This window comes from Biomphalaria glabrata, chromosome 17 (assembly GCF_947242115.1).
Source record: "Biomphalaria glabrata chromosome 17, xgBioGlab47.1, whole genome shotgun sequence".
Classification (NCBI taxonomy): Eukaryota; Metazoa; Mollusca; class Gastropoda; family Planorbidae; genus Biomphalaria; species Biomphalaria glabrata.
This window is the reverse complement of record NC_074727.1, coordinates 26,448,195-26,470,863: the sequence shown is the minus strand read 5'-3', so window position 1 is coordinate 26,470,863 and position 22,669 is coordinate 26,448,195. Positions and strand designations below refer to the sequence as shown.

General features: G+C 33.8%; 1 protein-coding gene and 1 long non-coding RNA gene across 3 annotated transcripts in view; one reads left to right on the top strand and one right to left on the bottom strand.

Annotated features, from left to right (window-relative positions):
- Positions 1-18,029: 18,029 nt before the first annotated feature.
- LOC129923682 (uncharacterized) lies at positions 18,030-19,919 on the top strand. Its single transcript, XR_008775685.1, has 3 exons — positions 18,030-18,205; positions 18,311-18,418; positions 19,255-19,919. It is a non-coding gene; the product is annotated as an uncharacterized LOC129923682 (long non-coding RNA).
- A 129-nt stretch (positions 19,920-20,048) lies between these two features.
- Positions 20,049-22,669, bottom strand: part of LOC106069749 (uncharacterized) — a 52,667-nt gene continuing 50,046 nt past the window's right edge. For both annotated transcript variants that reach the window (XM_056015904.1, XM_056015905.1), the window contains one exon: positions 20,049-20,252. In XM_056015904.1, the coding sequence (XP_055871879.1) occupies positions 20,218-20,252 (35 nt within the window). In that variant the 3' untranslated portion in view covers positions 20,049-20,217. The remainder of the gene's footprint in view (positions 20,253-22,669) is intronic.

The window sequence follows — 22,669 nt, the reverse complement described above, 5'->3', positions numbered from 1 at the left end:
AATCAAGAGTACTTTTTTTTTTTTTTGTTTTTAGCTGATGAAGTGTATTCTTTTTTTCCTTTTGTCCTTGGAAAGCAATGTAATTTAAGTCATGTCATGGAGCTGTAATATCTTTGTGTCAAATAGATTTTAGTGTGTATTTTCTCCGATGGTAGAATATGTCAGCAGTATGTATGTAATGCATTTTAAGTAATTTGTTATTATCTTGTTTTGCGGGGACGCAAAAATTTTAAGGCGGGATGAGTGTGAGCTTGCGCTCCCTGAGCTATTTTTATATGTATTTTTGTTGTATAGGTTAGATCTATTTTTATATATTTTATTTTTATAGGTTAGTGTCAGATTTTATAATTGTACTTCCGCATATTTTTATATAGGTTATTGCGGGATAGTATAAAAGTGATGTACATGCTGTTTTAAAACAGTTGAGTGTACAGTTGACCAGTTATCGGTACAGTATCTGTCTGGGTGACAGCTGAAGATCTTTGTGGTCTGTCGTCTAATTATTTTATTATTCTGTACCTGGGACGGCCTGTAAGTTTATAACTATTTTATATTTTCTTTTACTAGATCTATGTCACAATATGTGTAAACATGCTAGATATATTTTAATTTAGTTTTATTTTCTAGTTGGCAGTTTATGTTTTGAGCATGTTGATTTAAAGATGGCGGCGTCTATCAGTCCTGCTTTGAGTGTTCTAGATCTAATAGAATATATGATTTTGTATTTATAGTTTTGCATTTATGTATTGCAGGCTATTATTACTGCTGAAATACATGCTGCTGAATATAACTGCTGTGTTGTTGCTGCTTTAAGCTGCTATTACTCTGCTGTAACCTTTGCTGCAACCTCTGCTGCATTTATTACTGCTATTGTTATTGCTTCTGTAGATCTAGGGAATCTAGTGTTATTTTGATTTTGTTTTTCTAGTGTTGCCTTAGTCGGCTTAGACGCCTTAGTGGCTTAGTCTGTTCTTAGTTAAGTAATACTAATAGTAAGGTACTAACTAAGGTGTTCTTGTTTTAGTGTTAGTGTTATGGGTTGGTTGTAGTAGTAGAATATTGTAGATCTAGACTAGTTTATTGTAGTGTGTTTGTGTAGAACTAGGTCTAGTGTAGTAGTTGTAGTGATTTAGTTAGATAGTTGGTTTTATCAGTTTGTGTTAGATAGTTGGTTTAGTTAGTTTGTTGGTGTTTGTAGTGGCGTAGATTTAGAGGGTTTTAGTTAGTTGCTGGGTTCAGTTGTAGTGGTTAGTGTGTGTATATATTATATTTTATTACTGATTTATTTTTATGTAAATAAAGGTTCATTTTGTCTTATTTAATTTCAAGTAAAGTTTCGTAGGTGCTTTCATTTAGTATAGGTTAGTATGTCTGGTTACTTAGGTGACTCTAGCCCCTTGGTCGTAGACTGAGGTGTCACAGATTGAGCCCACCAAGTAGCGCTAACATCTGCCTACTGTATAAAATTTAATATTGAGCAGAGAAAAGGTCTTCCAGCGCCTTCTAAACTGCTCACATAATATTAAGATAAATTAGATTTTGTAACGTTTACGCAAGAAAATTAATTGTAGTATAAGATAGAAGTGCGATTTAAAATAAATTGAGTTAAAATGTTTTTCATAAAAATCCGGAACAACAAATTTTTGTAAATGAGAAGAAGATTATTTGTTTTATTTGTTAGAAGAGGGATTTCAAACAGTTATTTAGCGTTAGTGGATTTTTCTAATAAAATTCGGAATAATTTTGGCGACGATTTATAAGATTATTAATGTTATGTAGGTCGATTTCTTTTTCAAAATTAAATTCGGAACATTCTTTACCGATTAAAAAACTTTTTCTATGTTTCAGCAAGAAATTAAATGTAAAATAAATCTAACAAACCTAATATCAGCTTTCCCCTTATGGAGCCACTAAAAGTGATTTTCAATAATCGTTTCTAGTAAATAACTTTCTTATTTTAAAATCCTATTGTCGATACTTTTGAAAAAAAAGTCATTTGACATACATTTGTTTTAAGTTGAAAATACGGAACGATTTGATATCGATAATTAAACTATAGTAACGTATTGTCAAAGAATATAAATGTAATGTAAGTCAATGATGCGATTTCAAAAATTATTTCACATAATTTATTTTTTATATAACAATATCAGGAACAACATTATAGTTAATGAAACATAAGCCGTATGGAGATTTTCATTTAGCATTTATATGCTATTTACATTTAAAAAAACCGGAACAACATATGATTGATCAAGTGTTTTGCAACCTTTAAGCATGAAAATTAAATATAATATAAATTAGAAGAGCAAACAGACATTCGTTGACATTGATTTGTTTTCACAAAACCATCCGGAACTATTTATTTTAGATAGTTAAAACTATAGAGATGTTTCTAAAGGAACATTAAAGGTTAAATCAGATTTTCAATTGCTTTTAGTGTTCTTGTTGTTTTTTTTAAATCTAAACGTGACGGACAGACCGACCAACAGACAAAATGCACAAATATAAGAGGCCTATATCCTGAAGGGGCACTAAACAAAAAATAAATAAAATCTGCTTATTTAGAAATTTTTAAGGAATTGGTTTAGCACCAGGACATGTTGCGACGTTACGCTACTGCGCGAAAGTCGCTGCATAAAAAGTCCATTTAAAAAAAAATGTGCGTGATATTTACATATAAAGTGCATTATTGGCCTTTATAAACAAACATAAATGTTTTCTTTTAATTTTAGCAGCTAGTTGACCAGAAAAAACACCTTTAACTATTATTTATATTTGTTGTAAACATTTCTTGTACATTTTATAAATATATTTGACTTAGTGATACTGAAAATACATAGAATATCTCTTTGTTAGCATATTGTAACATTGCCTCCCTTACATTTAACTGATTGTTTTAGAATTGGTGTATTTTTATGAAAAAAATCGCCTGCATAATTAATTTTATAAATTAAACGGTTTGCTTTAAGAAAACCAAAATATAGCCGTTGCACCTAACTTTTCAAGCCGCATCGCATGGTTAAATAATATTTTTCATATCTCTTCTAGTTTTCGAGATCTGAGTGTGACAGACGGACAGACGGACATTTTGCACCAACTTAATAGCGCTTTTCCCCTTACGGGAGCCGCTAAAAATATAAGTTGTGTTTTTTCTGGTCAACTTGCTGCTAAAATTATAAGAAAACATTTATATTTCTTTATAAAGGCTAAGAATGCACTTTGCATATAAATGTTACGAATATTTCTTTAAATGGACTTTTATGCAGCGACTTTCGTGCAAAACAAATTGTTAGATTATTACATCTGATCAATTGTAAATAATCAGATTTTTTTTGTTAGTGTCCCATCAGGATAAAAGCCGCTTACTTTTTTGCGTTTTGTCTGTTGGTCGGTCTGTCCGTCACGTTTAGATTTAAAAAAACAACGACACTAAAAGATATCGAAAATGTTCCTTCCAAAACATCGCAATAGTTTTAAGCAAGGCTTTTTGATTTGTGACGGTACACACCCTTACGGCGTACCAGCACCTTTTTCAATGTGGGGAAAAATGATTACTTTTCTTGTATTTTAACGTTTATTATTAATGTATTAGTAGTTAAAAGTAAGGCAATCTATCACTAAGTACCGGCACCTAATCACTGAGTACCGGCACCTATTTTTTTTTCAAAAAAAGCACTGGTTTTAAGAATAAGAATATCGCTGTTTGTAGTGCGGTCTTGCCACCGTATAACCATGATGGTGTGCAAATATCTTTGGTGAAGGCTTTCAAGAAGTCTTCGTTGCTTTCTATATAGTACTCATGTTTCAGATCCACAAAGATGGGTTGAGAGAACCACTGACACTTATTTTTGTAGGCCGGCGAAGCGATTTATTTCGCCACACTCTCGCTTGGAGGCGTTCAAAAGCACGACTATCCCTGATCACAAATCTGTCGTGCTCACGTCAAATTTTCTTTTGTGTTTAATATTTTTGTTTTAGCGTATAGGAGGTGGTTTGCATTAGGTACGTTTTGTTGTCTAGAATATTGTGTATGTGTATGTTTACGTCAACCTTAGATTCCGCAATGGAGGGAGCTTCTTTTGTTAACTGGTTAGCTGTTTTATTATTGTAACGGTACGTAAGTACATAGTTTTACTAAGAAGGCTGATTTTTCGGTAAAGCCTTTAAAACACAATAACTAATCATACATCAACAAATTTAATTTCATTATTTTTCTTCCATAGTTTCATAATGAATCAATGTACAATAAGATGGTGGGCAAATGTTAAATTAGGCCAATTGATTCATTCAAACTTGTTCTTGTTTGCGAAGAAATGTTTTAGTGTACTGCTGTCATACAGAAAATTTTTATACATAAAACATTCTAACCAAAATTAATTTTTCGATAATGAAACATTTTTTAAACCTATATAACGGTCGACCTCGAGTTTTCCCGATGTGGCCAATGAGTTGAGAATTTTTTTCACACTAATATACACATACCTTGAAATTTAAAGAAAATCGTTAGAGCCGTTTTCGAAATAAAATTTACATATATATATATATATATATATATATATATATATATATATATATATATATATATATATATATATATATATATATATATATATATTTAGATATAGATATATTTAGATATAGATATAGATAGAGATATAGATAGATATAGATAGATATATACAGTGGCGTCACTAGGGGTGTGTGGGAAGTGCGGTCCGCACCGGGTGACACCCGTTAGGGGGGGTGTAATCTCTGATTACATTATAATGTAGGTGTATAGGTAGGCCGCATTCTTTCGTACACGGCATTGAGACTGTGAGTCTAGTGTGAGTAGTAGAATAGTCCTACTCCTAGATATAGATCTAGAATCTAGATATAGATCTAAACTTTAAACTATTAGTTATGTTAATACTATTAGTATTAATTAATAGTATTATTACTATTAATTAGTATTATTTATTATAAAATTATAGATCTAGAGCAGGCATGTCAAAAATTCCGTTGCAAAACTGCATGTGAGCAGGTCAGGTAGTGGCGCTACTGAGTGAGGTTCTTTTTGTTTACTGCTGCTCAACATTTATTCATTTATAACAGTAGGCAGGTGGTAGCTCTACTGGGTGGGCCCAATCTGTGCACCTCGGTCTGCGACCAAGGGGCTAGAGTCGCCTAAGCAACCAGACAGCACAATCAAACTAAACTAAACTAAAAGGAAACAAACTAAAAATAAAACAACCAACTAAATTTATAAAACAACTTAGTTATATACTTTATTTACATGAAACCAAAACAACAGTAATAAAACTAAATATACACACTACTAAACGATTGATCAACCCTACTTAACTGAACCTAACAAATAAAGCAGCCATTTGGCAGGACTACAGCCGTAGGCTACTACACAGAAATAATGGCAGCTGTACAGCAGCAATAAAACAACAGCTATAAGGCAACAGCTATAGGGCAACAGTAATAACTGCGGCAGACAGTTAGGCAAACAGGCAGTTAGGCAGCAGAAATAATGGCAGTAATAACTGTGGCAAACAGTTAGGCAGCAGAAATAATGGCAGTTAGGCAGACAGGCAGGAATTATAGCAGGCGGTCCCAGCTGAAATTATACAACACACAATTAGCTTTATACAGGCACCACTGACCACTGGTCAAGACAAAAGAGACCTCAACGTGGTTCCGGAGCTAGCTATAACTGGTCAGCGCGAACATATCGGAGAGCATGACGTCACGCTAATTACCTAAAACTAAACTGGACTACTGATTTCCCTAATTTTTACCTAGCCGTACGCTATAATAAAATCTAGCAAATTACTAAAGACACGGACTACACAACATTATATACCAAATTAAATAGCATTAAAAAGAAAATCTTAAAATTTAATTTTACAAAAATACAAAAAGGAAGATAAAAAGTTATTTCTATTCTAAACTCATATGGGGGCTCTATACCGTTTACAGACCTGCACCTAAACTGAAATTAAAAAATAACAACCAATCCAACACTAATGTCAAAGACAAAAATAAGCAGAACTAAAAAATAGGAAAGAACATCCACAGCTCTAAGGCTAGTTAACTATTTTAAAAACTACTTTTCCTCTACGAGTAAAACACAAATAACAGAAAAAGACTAAAACTAGCAGAAAGTTATAAATAGCGGAAACTACAAAATACTCAGCACTGAACTATATAAACTAAAAAGACACTAAATTACAAACATCATAGCCCTGGCCTATATAAATTACAAATTAAAATAAAGATTAAATCAGATCTAGGAGCGCCAGCTCACATGCATACTAGTTTTATGTAAATTAGAAACAATACAATAGAATACAATAATTAATGGCATATCTGTCCCTTAGTTAGCTAAATTTGTAGTGCAGTTTGTAATTAAAAATTACCATGATTGCGCATTTTTGTTTTCTTGTCCTGATGCTTGACATCTTCCTGGGATACAAGTTTATTAATATCGGGTGGAAGTTTGTTTGCCACTGACACTAACATCACTGACGACAAATTTTGATCAGATAATCTGGAACGGTGAGGTAATTTGTGGCTTTAATTATAGAAAAGAACTGCTCACAGAGATCAATGCTTGCAAATATAGCTAGAATTCTGGCTGCAAATTTCTGCAATTCAAAGTACCGTATAGGTAAATAACTAAATTTTGGCGCACCCACTTCTTTATACTTCGCTTTCAACAAAGAATTTCTCTACAATTCTATCAGCTCTAGTTGCCAGCAGCATTTTCAGAAGCAAATGGAAGTGGGTTAAAAAAAACAACGAAAATTCTTGCTCGTATGAAACGAAGTCATGAAAACGGCCAGTGGAAGCATCTACAAACGATTCCAGGTGTAAGACATATTTACCAAATGTTGTAGCCGTATTTAATCTGTTTAGTTCCTGACACGTTGAGTAGTGAACAAGATTTTCTCTTCATATTGCTTTATTCATAGTCGTAATTTTGCTTGAAAGCACTTCATATGATCACTCGCAGAGGTGACAATTTAGTCTTTACTTTGAAGTTTCAAATTCAAGTCTTACAGGTGACCAGTGAGATCAATTGCAAATGCCAAAGCCTGAACACATTCGTCGGTATGGAAATGTTCAACAGGTTCACCTTTCATGTTCAGAAACAATACAATTTCTTCACGCAGTACAACAGATCTCTTCAATTCTTTATGACAGAAGAGCCAGAAAATTCGTGTCCAATGTCATTCAGAAACATTGAAAATTGGCGATGATTAAAGCTATGGGCACGAATAAAATTGATAGCGACTGAAACCAGTCTTATAACATGTTGGAACTGTAATGGCTTTGTGCGTTATGTTTCTTAATGAATGATGCACTGAAAATGAGCAAATTTAAAATTAGCATTAGTCTCACTTATTTTTGCAAGTAGCTTTGCATCAAAACCATTTCATAATGGTTAGTGCGCCATCCGTAGTTAGACTAGCTAGCTTTACCAAAGGTAAATTTTACTGCAATATCACCTGTTATTTCTCAAAACCATCCTCGCTTGTTGTGGTATTATGTATAGAACAGAGCTCAAGTAGCTCCTCATGTATCTCAAAATTCCTGTCACAGGTCCTTATAAATATAGCCAACTGTGCTACACACGTTACATCATTGACTCATCGAGAGCCAATGAAAATAATTCAAAATCTATTTTGTTCTTTAATTGTTCATGCGAGCTGATTTTCATGTCATTTATTCTATCTGCCACAGTGTTCCTAGTTAACGTTATTTCTTTGAATACTTTCACCTTTTCTGGACAAATTACTTCGGCAGCTTTAACGATACACTCCTTCATAAAATCCCTTTCACTAAACGATTGGCTATGGCTTGCAATTAAGTTTGAAAAATGTAGCTGGCTTTCACTGCTGATTCAATATCGTTGTTCAGTTTAACAAATGCTATTTTTCAATTTAAGTAGCTTGTCATCTTTTATTTTCCAGCGTAATAGTTTAACATTATTTTGATAATTTTTGAGGTGGCCAAGTGGGCCGCAGGCAAGGTGGTCGCGGACCGCATGCGGCCCCCAAACGCCGTGGTTGATATGCCTGATTTAGAGTAATCTAGACTAGATCTAGATTCTACTAAATACTAGGGTAATTCTGAATGATTTCACGGGTCAGCCATCTTTGTTATTGTTTAGACTTATATCTATGGTGTTCCCTTTGCTTTTGTTTTCTTTTTATTATTATTATTATTTTATTTTTACAATAATTACTCGCTTAAGAGTATAGGAATAATTTCAAAGTATTTTTTCAAGCATAGAGTTCACATAAAGTGTTACCTGGTGTTTTTATTTGGCTAATGCTAAAATTCAATTGCTTCATATTAACTATTAATTTTATACCCCAAGACATTAAAAAAATAAGTCTCACATGTTCTTTATATAGTAACTCCTATTCATACAATACCCAAAATACGCTTTCATACAGATTTATATAAATTAGCTTGTTTAAAAACATTGTAAACGTATATTGTAAGGAAAAGAATAAAGTTTTTCTGTTGACTATTATTGTTAAAGATTTGTTGATCACTCTGCTTAATCATTCATATGCAGGTCATTATTTTAAACACATTTCTGATAATAAATGGCAGTACAAGTTAGTGAATGGTACATGTCATATAACAATTTTTAGTTACATTCTCAAAAGAAGTGATGGGCTGTGATTAGTGTGAATTGAGAGCTGATCATGTATTGAATTTTTCTGTTGGATCCTTAGTGTAGGCTACTCTTTACTTCAAGTAAATGTTAATGAACAATTAATATTTAATGAATTAATAATTAAAAAACCACACAAAATTTAAAATAAATATTAATAAGGAAATATCAACATCTACTTTTGTGTAATAATTTTGTTTTATTATTTTTCATCACATCAGAATTTTCAACTTTGCATTCTTAAAGTCAACTATAATTTATTTATAAAAATGTGCGAACACAAAACCATAGTTATAAACTAAGTTAGCTTAAATCTCAGCTAAGCTGTGATCTTTAAACATTAGAATACTGGTATTGACTACACACAATTTAGTATTTCATCAAATTGGAGTTTCAATCTTGAGGTCAAGAAATATGACATGTACTTAAGCCAATGTGACAACATAAAACTATATTTAATGAAATAAAAGGAAAGTAAAGTATATTTCAAACAAACATTTGTACATGAAATAGGACTTTGAAAATGACTTTCCTTCAGATTAGAAATCCACCTTTATGTTCTTTAATTTTATTTTCTTGTATTTTATACTAATGTGACAACACATAATAATAGTGAATGAGATAAAAGTAAATTAAATATCATAATAGCTATTGAAGCCACAGTTGTTGTTTTTTTCATCTTGTTTAGTGGTGTACAATTTAAGTGGCTATTAATTTCATTGATCATTCCTTCTTAGCTGAAAAGCCAGTGTTGTCTCTTTGAAAACTAAGCTTATTTTCTTGGCAACTGGAAGACACTGGAAGTCCAGAGATTTGTATTTTCCTTTAAACACCTCTATACTTTCCGAACTGGCCGTCCTGACTGTAGGCAAAATCTTTTTGCTTAGCATGTCATATGTACTTGACACCACTTTTTAACATAATTTGTAAAACTTCTGAAAATGCACGAACACTCATCACAAATGACATAAGTTCCTTGTGAGGTTGATGGCTTATAAGCATCTCATTTCTTTGCCTTATTTTAAATGGCCCTACTCTCTGTTCCATTGAGTGCTTACATTCAGTCCAATACCATAACGTTATATGTCATTGCCTAGAAAATCAAAGCGAGGATCCTTATAACTTGTGTACAAGTCAGAAGTCAAATGGATTCAAATTAGTGACTGAATAGTCGATCTATTTATATACGTGAATGGATAATGATACTTTAGAGTAGACTTGTTGAACTAAGTCGGAAGGTTACACCTTTAGTTTTACTGTGATCTCAATCTAGACATTTTAGAACTATATGCCTGGATCTCACTTTGTAAAGTGTTAAACAGGGTTTATTTTTTGTTTGCAAGACACTCAAAACAAGTACTGAACTAATGATCAAATATCTAGGCTAGGATTTTACTAGAATTCTTTTAGATCTAGATTTACATATTGATCAGAAGAGTAGGCGGCTGTAGACCTATAGATCTAGACCATGACGGAGACCCATGCTAGATTTATATTTACTGCATATGGTCTATATATCTCGATTTAAATAGAATTAAACTAGATTTCTACATAAAAGTTTAGATAAGTAGCTTTCTGGATCTAGAACAGTGGTCTTCAAAGGGGCGGTAGGGAGTGTTGGGCACAATAGGGGGCGGTAAGGGGGTGCTGGGCATGCAAGTGGAAAGAAGAAACTAAAGGTGCACCGAAACAAAACAAATAAAAGAAATATTAAAGCTGGCAAACTAAATAGAGACATTATCGTTAGCTTGCTTGTAATTTAAGAACAGAAACAACTTTAGAAATTGAGTTCGGGAATCCCATTTTCTATTTAATTCTTATTCGGTTGCTGTAATCGGAAGTTTTCTCTTGTCCTTGTATCTTGCGCGCGTAAATGTTTACGATTTGATAAACAAACTAGGAAATACGCCTTTTAGATTATAGTTTATTTTATCTATATAAGTTAATGTATCGATAGGTAAATGTTAATTTAAAACAACAACAACGCTAAAGCTAACATTAAATAGAATAATCCTTTATTAAACAAAAACATTAACAAAGTGTTGTTACGAAAATTCGTTGGTATTTAAAGGAGTATTTTCCTGAGTTTTAGTGAATTGCCACTAGAAAAAAAGTATTCCAATGTTCTACTTTGAATGACGACATTTTCAGATGCGGTTATGAAACCAAATCAGCTTGAAGAACATATATCAATATCCAAAAATAATAGGGTTTGTTGCTGAACATAAAAATTATATATGTGTCAGACGCGAATAGCCCAATTTTCAGTAAAAGAAATTACAAAAGTAATTTCTCTATAGAAGAAGTTACGAAGGCTATATAAAATACAACCACAGACCTATATATACTACAATAAATATAGGTTTTTGATTGCTAGTTACGATTTATTTAGGTAGGTGCTGTTTTACTATTACATACCAAGTATTAGAGTTTAGAAAAACCCAGGTTTGTTTCTTGTGTTACGCTATTAGCTAACACCTCATATCATCTCTCCATTAGTATATTTAAATCTATAATCTAATTCTAGTCTAGATCTATATATAAAAATCGGATAGATCTAGTAATAGTATAGATTCTATCTTGAGACTAGATTGCCGAGTCTAGCCTATGCTATGTCTATAGTCAGTTTTTATTAGAAAAAAGTCTAGATATTACTAAAGACTAAAGTTTATTAATTATTAGATATAGACATAGGACATAGATCTAATAGTACTGTAATACATTTACTATACTTTATACTTAATCTACTAAACTAGAGATCTATCTATAGATCTATCTATAATCTAGTCAATCTAGATCTTTACAATATTCTTTATAATACTTCTACTTATAATGACTTATTTAATAAGTTAGTACTTAGACTTAGATCTATTATAGTTTATTAATAGATTTACTTTTCAATGCATAGACCTAATAATAAAATTGCGAAAGATGTCTATAATGACTGATTATTATTATTATTATTTTATAATAATAGGCCTACTAAATCTAGGTCTAGACTCTACTTAAATCTAGTCTAAAATAATGACTGTCTAAGACTCTAGATGATTGAGAAGTTCACACAGAGGTGTTTTTTTAATAATAAGGCATGTCGGCTGAAAGTATATAAAGTGCTTTTTTTTTTTTTTTTAAAATAAAAAAAGAGGATCCGGTACTCAGTGATAGATTGCCTAACTTTCAACTAATAATAAATTAACAATTAACGTTGAATTACAAGAAAAGTAATCATTTTTTTTACGACATTGAAAAAAGGTGCTGGTACCCCGTACAAAAAAAATATATATATATCTCAATCTTCTTTCATTTAATTTTTTTTGCGGGGTTATTGCTACTTAATACATTGATACCGTATCGATTTAAATAGGGCCTAAGTATACAAGCTGGATTTCGAGCATTGGATAAATTTATTTTTTTAGTACAAAGTTTTATGGAAGAGGCAATATATTAGTTGTTTGAAGTTTGTAACTTCTTAAATTCAGGCTAAAAATATCGAAGCCTACATTTTTACACTCATTTCTAAACAATTAGAAGAGATGGACTGACTCATAATGTAGCTTGTGTACATCTGCAAAAACACAAACTCTCTTTATAATCTTATCAGTTAGATTTTCAAAACTATTAAAAGAAAAACCTAGTGATTATTTTTACTGTATAATTCTATTATTATTCCTTTTTAGAATTAGGATGTAAACAAAAATTTGCCATATGACTTTATCTAACGGAAAAAAAATTAAACTTACGTCTATTTATGCGGTTATTTATAGTTACCTAGTAATATAAAATATATTGAACTAACACGTACATTCATCATAAACATAGCATTATTTAGGACCAATATTTTACAAAGGCTGCTTGGAGAAATCAGGTATACCCATTAGGAGAAAAACGACCCCTTTACTCAAGAAAAATTTAAGAAACTAGAACAGACACAAAATAAACAGTGACATTCATAACAAAATAATATTCAAAATTGATTAGAGTAACACCTTTTTAAGTAATCATTTAAAGTTTAAAATAACTACAATTTTTTTCAACAATTATTTTCTGTATGAAATTGTGTATCGGAAAATTGCGGGTACATGAAATAAGCTAGTCCTAAAAAAACAACACAGATCTTGGGTAAAATACTCATCAAATAAAGTACTGTAAATGTATAGTTTCACGCGCTAGTTTCAGGTCTTTTCTTTTTATAGCCTCTATCGGGTTATATCCCAACTACCCGTATTTTTGTGCAGAATTTTTTTTCTCTATCAGGTACACTTAAAATTATAGCATAATAATGGCAGTTTAATTTAAAAAAAGAACTGAAAAATACAAAGATATATAGGGAAAAAAGCGACTTCCGGCCCAATACTTTTTAATCAAAGAAACGAAACGGACTAGTCCAACAAACCCTATTTAAGAATATTCATGAACAATTATGAAAAATTTACTATTAAAAAAATATTAAAAACAAAAAAAAAACAAGGTTACAAAGACAATTTGTGTGGAAACACAAACTCAAAATCTGCCCCCGGAGTGGTCCACCCAGGCAGGCTTCAATATTTTCAGAAAGAACATCCGAATGAAATTATATTAAAGACCAATGAGAGGTAAGAATGGAGAAAGAAGGTTGACAGATCTTGTTTAGTGCCCCAAAGGTCCAGCAGATCAAAGGATAGGTGCAAGAATGTAAAGTTAGATGTGAACCTGGCCTAACTGGTTCCTCCTTCAGACCTTGTGGTCTATAGGGAAGATGATGTAAAGTTCATCTGTTTTTGTGGTCTATGGTTAATGAGGATGTCATGTGGCCAGCACAACGACCATCCGCCTTTACTTTTCCCCAACTAATGTCAGGTACCCATTAGAGCTGGGTGGACTCAGAGGCGCCCAGGGATTCCGAAGTTGAAAATCCCAGTCTTCACCAGGATTCTAACCCGGGACCCCCGGTTTTGAAGCCAGCTACCGTGCCTCTCCTGGCCTAACTGAAGTCTTATAATTGATGTAATTGTTTTGAAAAGGCTCAATCTCTTATTCGAATCCTAAAAATAATATATATATATATATATATATATATATATATATATATATATATATATATATATATATATATATATATATATATATATACATCTACTTCTCTCATTATTAAATATGTTAAAGAAAATGTAATTTACAAGATTACTATTTGTTTTAAATTAGATCTAACTTATAATGCATACTAAATAGATTTTTCTCTTTAAAAAACTGCTTGCATTAGTGGTTTTAAAAATTAGTTTTTTTGTTTTCTCCCTTGTCCATGGCCCCGCTGACCTGAGTGATTCACGTGTGTGTCACCTGAGCCAATAGTTAACCCTTTTGCGCCGCCAAAGGGTCATAACAATATAATACAGACATGAGTTCCATATAATATAGACATGACTTCCAAATAATACAGACAGGAGTTCCAAATAATACAGACATGAGTTCCATATAATACAGATGTGAGCTGGCGATCCTAGATTTAATTTTTATCTATTTTTATCTGTATTTTAAGTTTTGTAAACTATCTAGGCTAGTGCTGAGTGCGTGCATGGTTCCCGCCAGCTCTTTTACTTTAGAAGTTAGTTTGTACGAGTCATGACCTGGCTCTATAAATAGAACAGGTGCGGTCAGTTCTTTCTTTTTTCCGGTGTTGACCGTTGGTCAGTGTGACCATGTAGAGGAAATAATTATTTAATTGTTGTGCTTATATTCAGCTGGGGCCGCCTGTAAGTTGTGAAATTGTTTTATTTTTACTTGATTAGGATTGATTGTTGATAGATTGTTGTTAGATTGTTGTAGATTGTTTAGATGTAAACGGATTAGTGCCGTGCATCTCAGGCTAATTACTTAGTTAGCCATTGTCCATGATGGAACCGGAAGGTCCATTAAGCTGGATAGCGTCACCCCTTCCCCCCCCCTTAGCTATCCCTAATAATCCCCTTATGTTTTTTCTATACTATGTCTATTTGTAAATATTTTATTATCTTATGTTTCTTATGTATTTTTATTAATACTTTATTGTTAGGATAGCCGCTCTATTAAGTTGGCAATTAGTCCTACTTTTAAATGTAAAAGATGGCTGCGCCCTAAGCATCGCTGTCATTGCGGCTTTTGTAGAGCCAAATCTAGCTTATATTTATGGTAGTCTAGCCTGACCTGTGTTGGTTGTGGCTTAGAAACTCATGTATTGCTTTTATTAGCTACATGTAGGTAATTGAAATTACCTCATGCTTGTATTGGGAGTATGCGCTAGACTAGGTCTAGACCAGTCTAATTCAAGTAGTTCATTATTATTTTATTTTTCTTATCTGAATATTGTTTATATTTGTAATTGCAGGCTATAATTCCTGCTGTCCTTACATCTACTGTATGCTGCTGTTACGTGTACTACTGCCATTAGTCTGCCATCGCCTCCTTGTACCTTTTTTGTTATATGTAGACTAGTTTATTGTAGTGTGTTCAGTTAGTGTAGAATTGTGTAGATATAGGTCTAGGGTAGTAATTGTAGTGATTTAGTTAGTAGTTGGTTTGGTTAGTTTGTTAGTGTTGGTAGTGGTATAGTCAGGTGGATTAGTTGTTTATTTCTAAGTTTATTTTTTTGTATTCATCTATATTTTTATTGCTTTGTAAGTTTGTTGTAAATAAAGTTTATTTATATTTTGTTTTATAAATTTAGTTTAGTTTGTTCTTTTAGTTAGCTAGATTAGAGTAGTTTAGTTTAATTGTGCTGTCTGGTTGCTTAGGCGACTCTAGCCCCTTGGTCGCAGACCGAGGTGCACAGATTGGGCCCACCCAGTAGAGCTACCACCTGCCTACTGTTATAAATGAATTTAATGTTGAGCAGCAGAAGAGAATAGGCCACCACACTCGCGCCTGCCTGACCTGCTCACACAGACATTAGTTCCATAAAATACACACATGAGTTCCATACACTACAGACATTAGTTCCATATAATACAAACATGACTTCCATATAATACAGACATGAGTTCCATATAATACAGACATGACTTACATACACTACAGACATTAGTTTCATATAATACAGACATGACGTCCAGATAATACAGACATGAGTTCCATATAATACAGACATGACTTCCATACACTACAGACATTAGTTCCATATAATACAAACATGACTTCCATATAATACAGACATGAGTTCCATATAATACAGACATGACTTCCATACACTACAGACATTAGTTCCATATAATACAGACATGACTTCCATACACTACAGACATTAGTTCCATATAATACAGACATGACTTCCATATAATACTGACATGACTTCCATATAATACAGACATGACTTTCATATAATACAGACATGACTTCCATACACTACAGACATTACTTCCATATAATACAGACATGAGTTCCATATAATACAGACATGACTTCCATATACTACAGACATGAGTTCCATATACTACAGACATGCCTTCCATATAATACAGACATGCCTTCCATATACTACAGACATGAGTTCCATATAATACAGACATGAGTTCCATATACTACAGACATGCCTTCCATATACTACAGACATGCCTTTCATATACTACAGACATGACTTCCATATAATACAGACATGAGTTCTATATACTACAGACATGACTTCCATATACTACAATCAACTGACTACAAATGTTACACCTCAGCGTACTGCCGTACTAAACTCTAGTGTCTCTCTATCTCATGCTGGACTCGTACGTTTCACTCAAGAACTCTACCAGGACCGACTTCATGGCCGACAGTACCAGTCTCCTCGCTGTCCTGTCTGTCTTACACGCTCCTTCACCTTCAACATTCCTCCACAGAGCACAAAACACAACTAGCAGACCTGACCTAACTTTTATCTCTACAGACATTACCGACTCTTCTAAAATAACAGTACTTGAAGATATAGGTAGTGATCACAGACCTAAACTCCTCAATATTGGAACGCCAGGTAGATACCAATCCAGCAAAACAACTAGATGGAACTATATGTGAGCTTGCGCTCCCAGAGCTATTTTTATATGTATTTTAGTTGTATAGGTTAGATCTATTTTTATATATTTTATTTTACAGGTTAATGTCAGATTTTATAATTGTACTGCCGCATATTTTTATATAGGTTAGTGCGGGATAGTATAAAAAGTGATGTACTACATGCTGTCTTGTTGAGTTGAGTGTACAGTTGACCAGTGGTCAGTATAGTATGTCTGTGTGACAGCTGAAGATCTTTGTGGTCTGTCGTGTAATTATTTTATTATTCTGTACCTGGGGCGGCCTGTAAGTTTATAACTATTTTATATTTTCTTTTACTAGATCGGCTAGATCTATGTCACACTGTGTGTAAATATGCTAGATATATCTTACTTTAGTTTTTTGGAATATTTTTCAAAAGAGTTGACAGTTGTTCCCAACATGCTGTATTGAAAATGGCGGCGACCAGCTTAGCCTGATATGAATATGTTGTTCATGTTCTAGATCTAATAGAATATATGATTTTGTATTTATAGTTTTGCATTTATGTATTACTGCTGAAATACATGCTGCTGTTTTAACTGCTATTACTCTGCTGTGCTATAACTGCTATAATTGCTGTAGATCTAGTGTTATTTTGTTTCTGTAGTGTTGCCTTAGTCTTAGTCGGCTTATTGGCTTAGTGTGAGTAAGGTACTAAAGTGTTCTTGTGTTAGTGTAATCAGTTATGGGTTGGTTGTAGTGGTAGAATATTGTAGATCTAAGTCTAGTTTATTGTAGGGTGTTAGTGTAGATCTAGGTCTAGTTTAGTAGTTGTAGTGATTTAGTTAGGTAGTTGGTTTGATCTGTTTGTGTTATATAGTTGGTTTGGTTAGTTTGTTGGTGTTTGTAGTGGCGTAGATTTAGAGGGTTTTAGTTAGTTGTTGGGTTCAGTTGTAGTGGTTAGTGTGTATATATATTATATTTTATTATTGATTTCTTTTTTTTTTGTATATGTAAATAAAGTTTCGTTTTGTTTATGTATCCTAAACTAAAGTTTCGTTATCTTGCTTTCATTTAGTATAGTCTAGTTGTCTGGTTGCTTAGGCGACTCTAGCCCCTTGGTCGTAGACTGAGGTGTCACAGATGAAACCCACCTAGTAGCGCTAACATCTGCCTACTGTAAATAAATAAATGTTGAGCAGATAAAAAAGGTCTTCACTCAGCGCTTCTTGACCTGCTCACATATAAAAAATGTTCCATACAAACCTGAGCTAACTTGTTTAACATACATGTTTATCTTTCTGAGTGTTAGGTAAACAATTACACTTCAATAGTTCCATACATGTCACAAGAGAGCATTAAGTATTACATTGACCTCTTGAATCTAATGCGCATCTTCTTTTAGTGTTTCCCTTGGTGTACCATAAGAGATGGTGAGTTTTGTTTCTAGGAACGCGCTTTTGTTGATGTCATTTTGCTTCCTTGCTTTGCTTCTGTTGTGTGCTGAGGCCGGATCTCTTGTGGGAGTTTCTCTTCTGTTTTCTTCCCCAGTATTGGGTAAGTCAGTTATTTACTTTATTAGTCTTCGTGGTGTAGCTCGAAATTTGTTGTTCCTTTGATCGTGTGGACGGCGATCTCAAGAAATATGTATTTTCTTAATAGGGACGCAGGCTTGGGACTATGTTGGAGTCAAGCTTGATTGGTTGGATGGTTGGGTTGTGCCTCCATGGTTTTAGGTTGTGAGCTTCGAGTTGTGACACTGATATTAAGGTGTGCTATGTTATTTTGAATATAACTTATACTAACCTTGTAAATGCACTATTGATATTTATTCTTTTTTTTTTCTCATTATATCATTAATTCATTAAACCTTTGTTTGTCCTATGACACCTGGTTATCCAATAGTATACATTGCTACTTGTTGTAGTTGTTATTGATACTCATTGAACAAATTACTTGTTATAATGTTAGGGGTGCCAAGGCAGACGAGCCACGGCTAAATTACAACCCCGGCAGAAAGTTAATAACCAACATTCAGGTGGGGAACCGGCATACTCTAGACCCGATAAGACCACCTGACATTGATCACCTTAAAATAAGTCCACCAAGTGTTTGACACTATTTTTTCTAAACTGCTCAATCTGAAATCGGCAAAACTTTTCGATGGGACATTTGATGATGACACCCAAACATTATGCATATCTCGACTAATGGAATTACTCTTTCTCTCTGTGCTTAGACAATGATTATGGATGCACTTTCCCCAACCCTGCATTCATTTCCTTTACAATTTTGTTTACACAAGAGTTACACCCTTCAAAGGGACCCGCTCTTAATTTGTAGCTTTTAACTATTTTTTTCAATGATCGACAGCCATTTGTAAACAATGACGTCGTGGTTGCTGGTCTCTATCTATTGCTATGTTTTATCTCAAATGCTTTAGGTCTAATTCCCTTTGTTAAATATCAAACGCATTTATTGCCTCTCAGCAAAATGCAGGATAAAACAGTATGTGCCATTATATATAATTAACGGCGATGCCCAAAGAGAACACAATGCCCTTTTGCTTGGTAAAAGTATTTGACCACCCGTTGTTTTTTTTTCAGCCTGTCGCGGCTACACACACTGACAACATCTGGTTCCTGTTTTCTCCAGGATTGACTGTTATTCTATATGAGTTCATATAGAACTAGAAGGAAATGAGAAGGCTGACACACTCGCCAAGAGTGGGAGAACTAACACACTAATAAACTCTGCACTCTATCCAGAAGAATTGAAGAAATTAATCGTAAATAAAATAAATGAGAAATGGACGAGCTCTCATCCAAATCACAAGAAAGATGACGCTTACTATAAGCTATCCCGACAAGACCAACGTCTAATCTTTCGACTCAGGACCGGACACAACAGAATGTGACAACACATGTACCGGAAGCTCAAAATTGGAACCAGTGAAATCTGCCCATGTGGAGTATCACCAGAGAATGCAGACCACGTCCTCCAAAACTGCTCTCTCTACCAAAAGGCCCGTATAAGACATTGGCCCCAAATCACCCCAATAGAAAGGAAACTATATGGAGAGCTCCCTTATTTGGAAACCACTGCGCAGTTCATCTCATGTATTGGTCTACTCATCTGAACACTCCAACATAACAATGAACGAAGAAGAAGAAAGAGTGTTATTCATCTCAACAGTTGGACTGTTCCTGGAGGAAGATCTACATCTTTAAGGACCAGTTGGACACTTAGTCCCAAGTTCTACATCTGGAATCAATTATTAGCATCCATAGCTGTTTTCCTCAAGAGCATCAGACTTTATAAGCCGTAATTGCTAAAACTAAATATTTCAATAATCATAGATCTACAACCTAGATTATAAAAATATAAGTATACAACGGCATACATTATTACATGAATTTATTGAGAGTGTCAGACTATCAACACTAGCCTGTAGCCTTATATTAAAACCTTTAAACAACTTGTTTGTGTAGCGCTGAATCTTGTGGCTCGTTGGCTGAGATACGTTCACGTACACAGTGATACAATGAATGTCTGTCTCTTTACCACGCTCATAGGCAAGGGGTTAAAATGAACTTCACAAACTCTGAAAGAGATAAACGAAAATATCCATTAGACCATGCTTTGTAGGAATGTTCTGGTAAAAGACTTAACACAAGCAAATAGAACAAAAAAAAACTTTAAAAAAACAAAGCTGATCTAAGGGAATGTTCCGTATTACTGCAACATTTATCTGAACATTTATCTGAACATTTATCTGAACATTTATCTGACAATTACTTTCTGCTATATAAAACTAAATTAATTAATTAGTACTAAATGATTAATTGATTGGTTATTTTTTCGATTGATTCATGTATTGTCATCAACTATGAATAATAATGCAAAATTTAGACTTGATCCAAGAATGGGAAGTGGGCGAAAACACGTGACAAAACGTAATAAGTGGATTATATCCATATACACACCCACATCTCTCATTAAGTAACATTTATTTTCCTTATTTCGATATCAAACAAAATAATACATCATCAATAATTAATTAGCGAACTGGTTGACTTTTTTTTATTGATTGTCAGGTTCATTGAATAAATTTGCAAAGTTTTAACTTGATACGAGAATGGGAAATGGGAGAAAAGACATGTTCAAACTTTTGACCAGACAGACAGACAGAGTGAGTTTTGTACATTTTGTTTTCATATTCATTCCTCCTTCATAACTGTGATGGTGATCTTGTGTAGAGTCCACAGCATGGAAAGAGAAAAGTCCTCGACATCTAAATCAGACTGATGCGCTCTCTGGTCATGGCCACAATTTTATATACTTGCGAGTCTTGGACGCTAACTGAAGAGCTAGAGAGGAGAAACCTAGCAATGGAACTAAGATGCTACAGAAGGACCCTAGGTATGACATTTAAAGACTGCATCACAAACGAAGAGATTAGAGACAGGATTACTACAGTGATTTTACCCCACGATGACCTGCCAACTATTGTAAAAAAATATAAAAAAATAAAAATCTATGGCCATATTATATGTTCTTCGGGGCTCGCAAAGAACTTCCTTCAGGGAACAATACCAGGAAAAAGAAGAAGAAGCAGAAAGAGAAAGCGATGGGAAGACAACATAAAAGAATGGATTGGCCTGCCATTGAAAGAGGTTCAATCCAAGGTAAACGACAGAGAGGAATGAAGAAAGACGGTCGACCATTAAATGTGTTGTGTCCCCAATAGACTAAGGCAGTGATGCCTAAAGTACGGCCCGCGGGCCAGAACCGGCCCGCGAAGTGGCTCCATCTGGCCCGCCGAAACGTCGGCATAAAAAAGTAGAAAATCCTCCCCCCCCCTTTTCAAAAAAGTTGAAAATGGATCTTTACCATCGTTAGGGCCCTCACTTTTTCTCTGGTGGATTGGTACTTGACCTTTAACGAGTGTGCGTTTATGAGGTTATGAAATTGAACTCTTAATGTAGAATCTACCAGGAAAAGTTAATGGATCTTTGTTGTGGAACATGATAACAAGCAAACATATTTGTTTTGATAAAAAAAACTGTCTGTTTCAAAAACAACAACAACGCATACAGCGGCATTATAAAACAAATATGAAGGCCTTCATGGTTTAAGCCGCGTATAAAAGATTGGTTAAACCAAGTCTAGAAATTGGAGGGTCGATGGGAATATTTTCCAAAAAAAGAGACAAAAAAATAAGTTGGTGGTAAAGGTAGCTACAATGTTGCTCACATTTTAAGTAGAGAGATGACGCCCTTTTCAGACGCGTAAAAAAATTATATGACTTTAAATATCCCATTAATTAATGTAAGTACTAGGTCCAATAGTTTCAAATAGTTTCAGGTGAATTTTGATTTCATTCTTTGTACTTTTTTGTTGACGTGGCCCTCGAAACGCGTGTCGAAAAAATGGCCCGCAGGTCGAATTAGGTTGAGCATCACTGGACTAAGGGATAGATGAAGGTGATATTTTGAAACATTATAACGATTTAACCAAGGTCGTCATTGTGTTGCCAAAGTTAGGTAACTTTTTTTCCTCAAATATATACATACACTGCCAAACTTCTTAGAAAATCGTGCGAATTCCAAGAGTCTAGCCAGGACGAGAATGCACGCTAACTGTAGAAATAGTAAAACTTAGAATGAAAAGAGTTATTTAAAAAAAAGATTGTTATAAATAACTTAAACATTTTGTATTATGAATGTCTTTATGATATTGCTGTAGCCTACGTTGACCTTACGTTGAGTTCCTTGAAGAAAGGTTGTGACTACGTAGGGCTAGCGTGTAGATGTGTAATTGGAATTGGATGTTTGCCTCATGATGCTTGTAAAACAAACACACACACACACACACAAACGTTGATTCGACTCTATATATTAACCTCTTTCAGTCGTACAACAAGCGAAATGAAAGCCTGGGCATTGTCTATGGTCGGAACGATGTCGCCCACACAGCAGTTCCCCCTTCCCCCCCCCCCCCCCCAGGGCTGCTGATGAG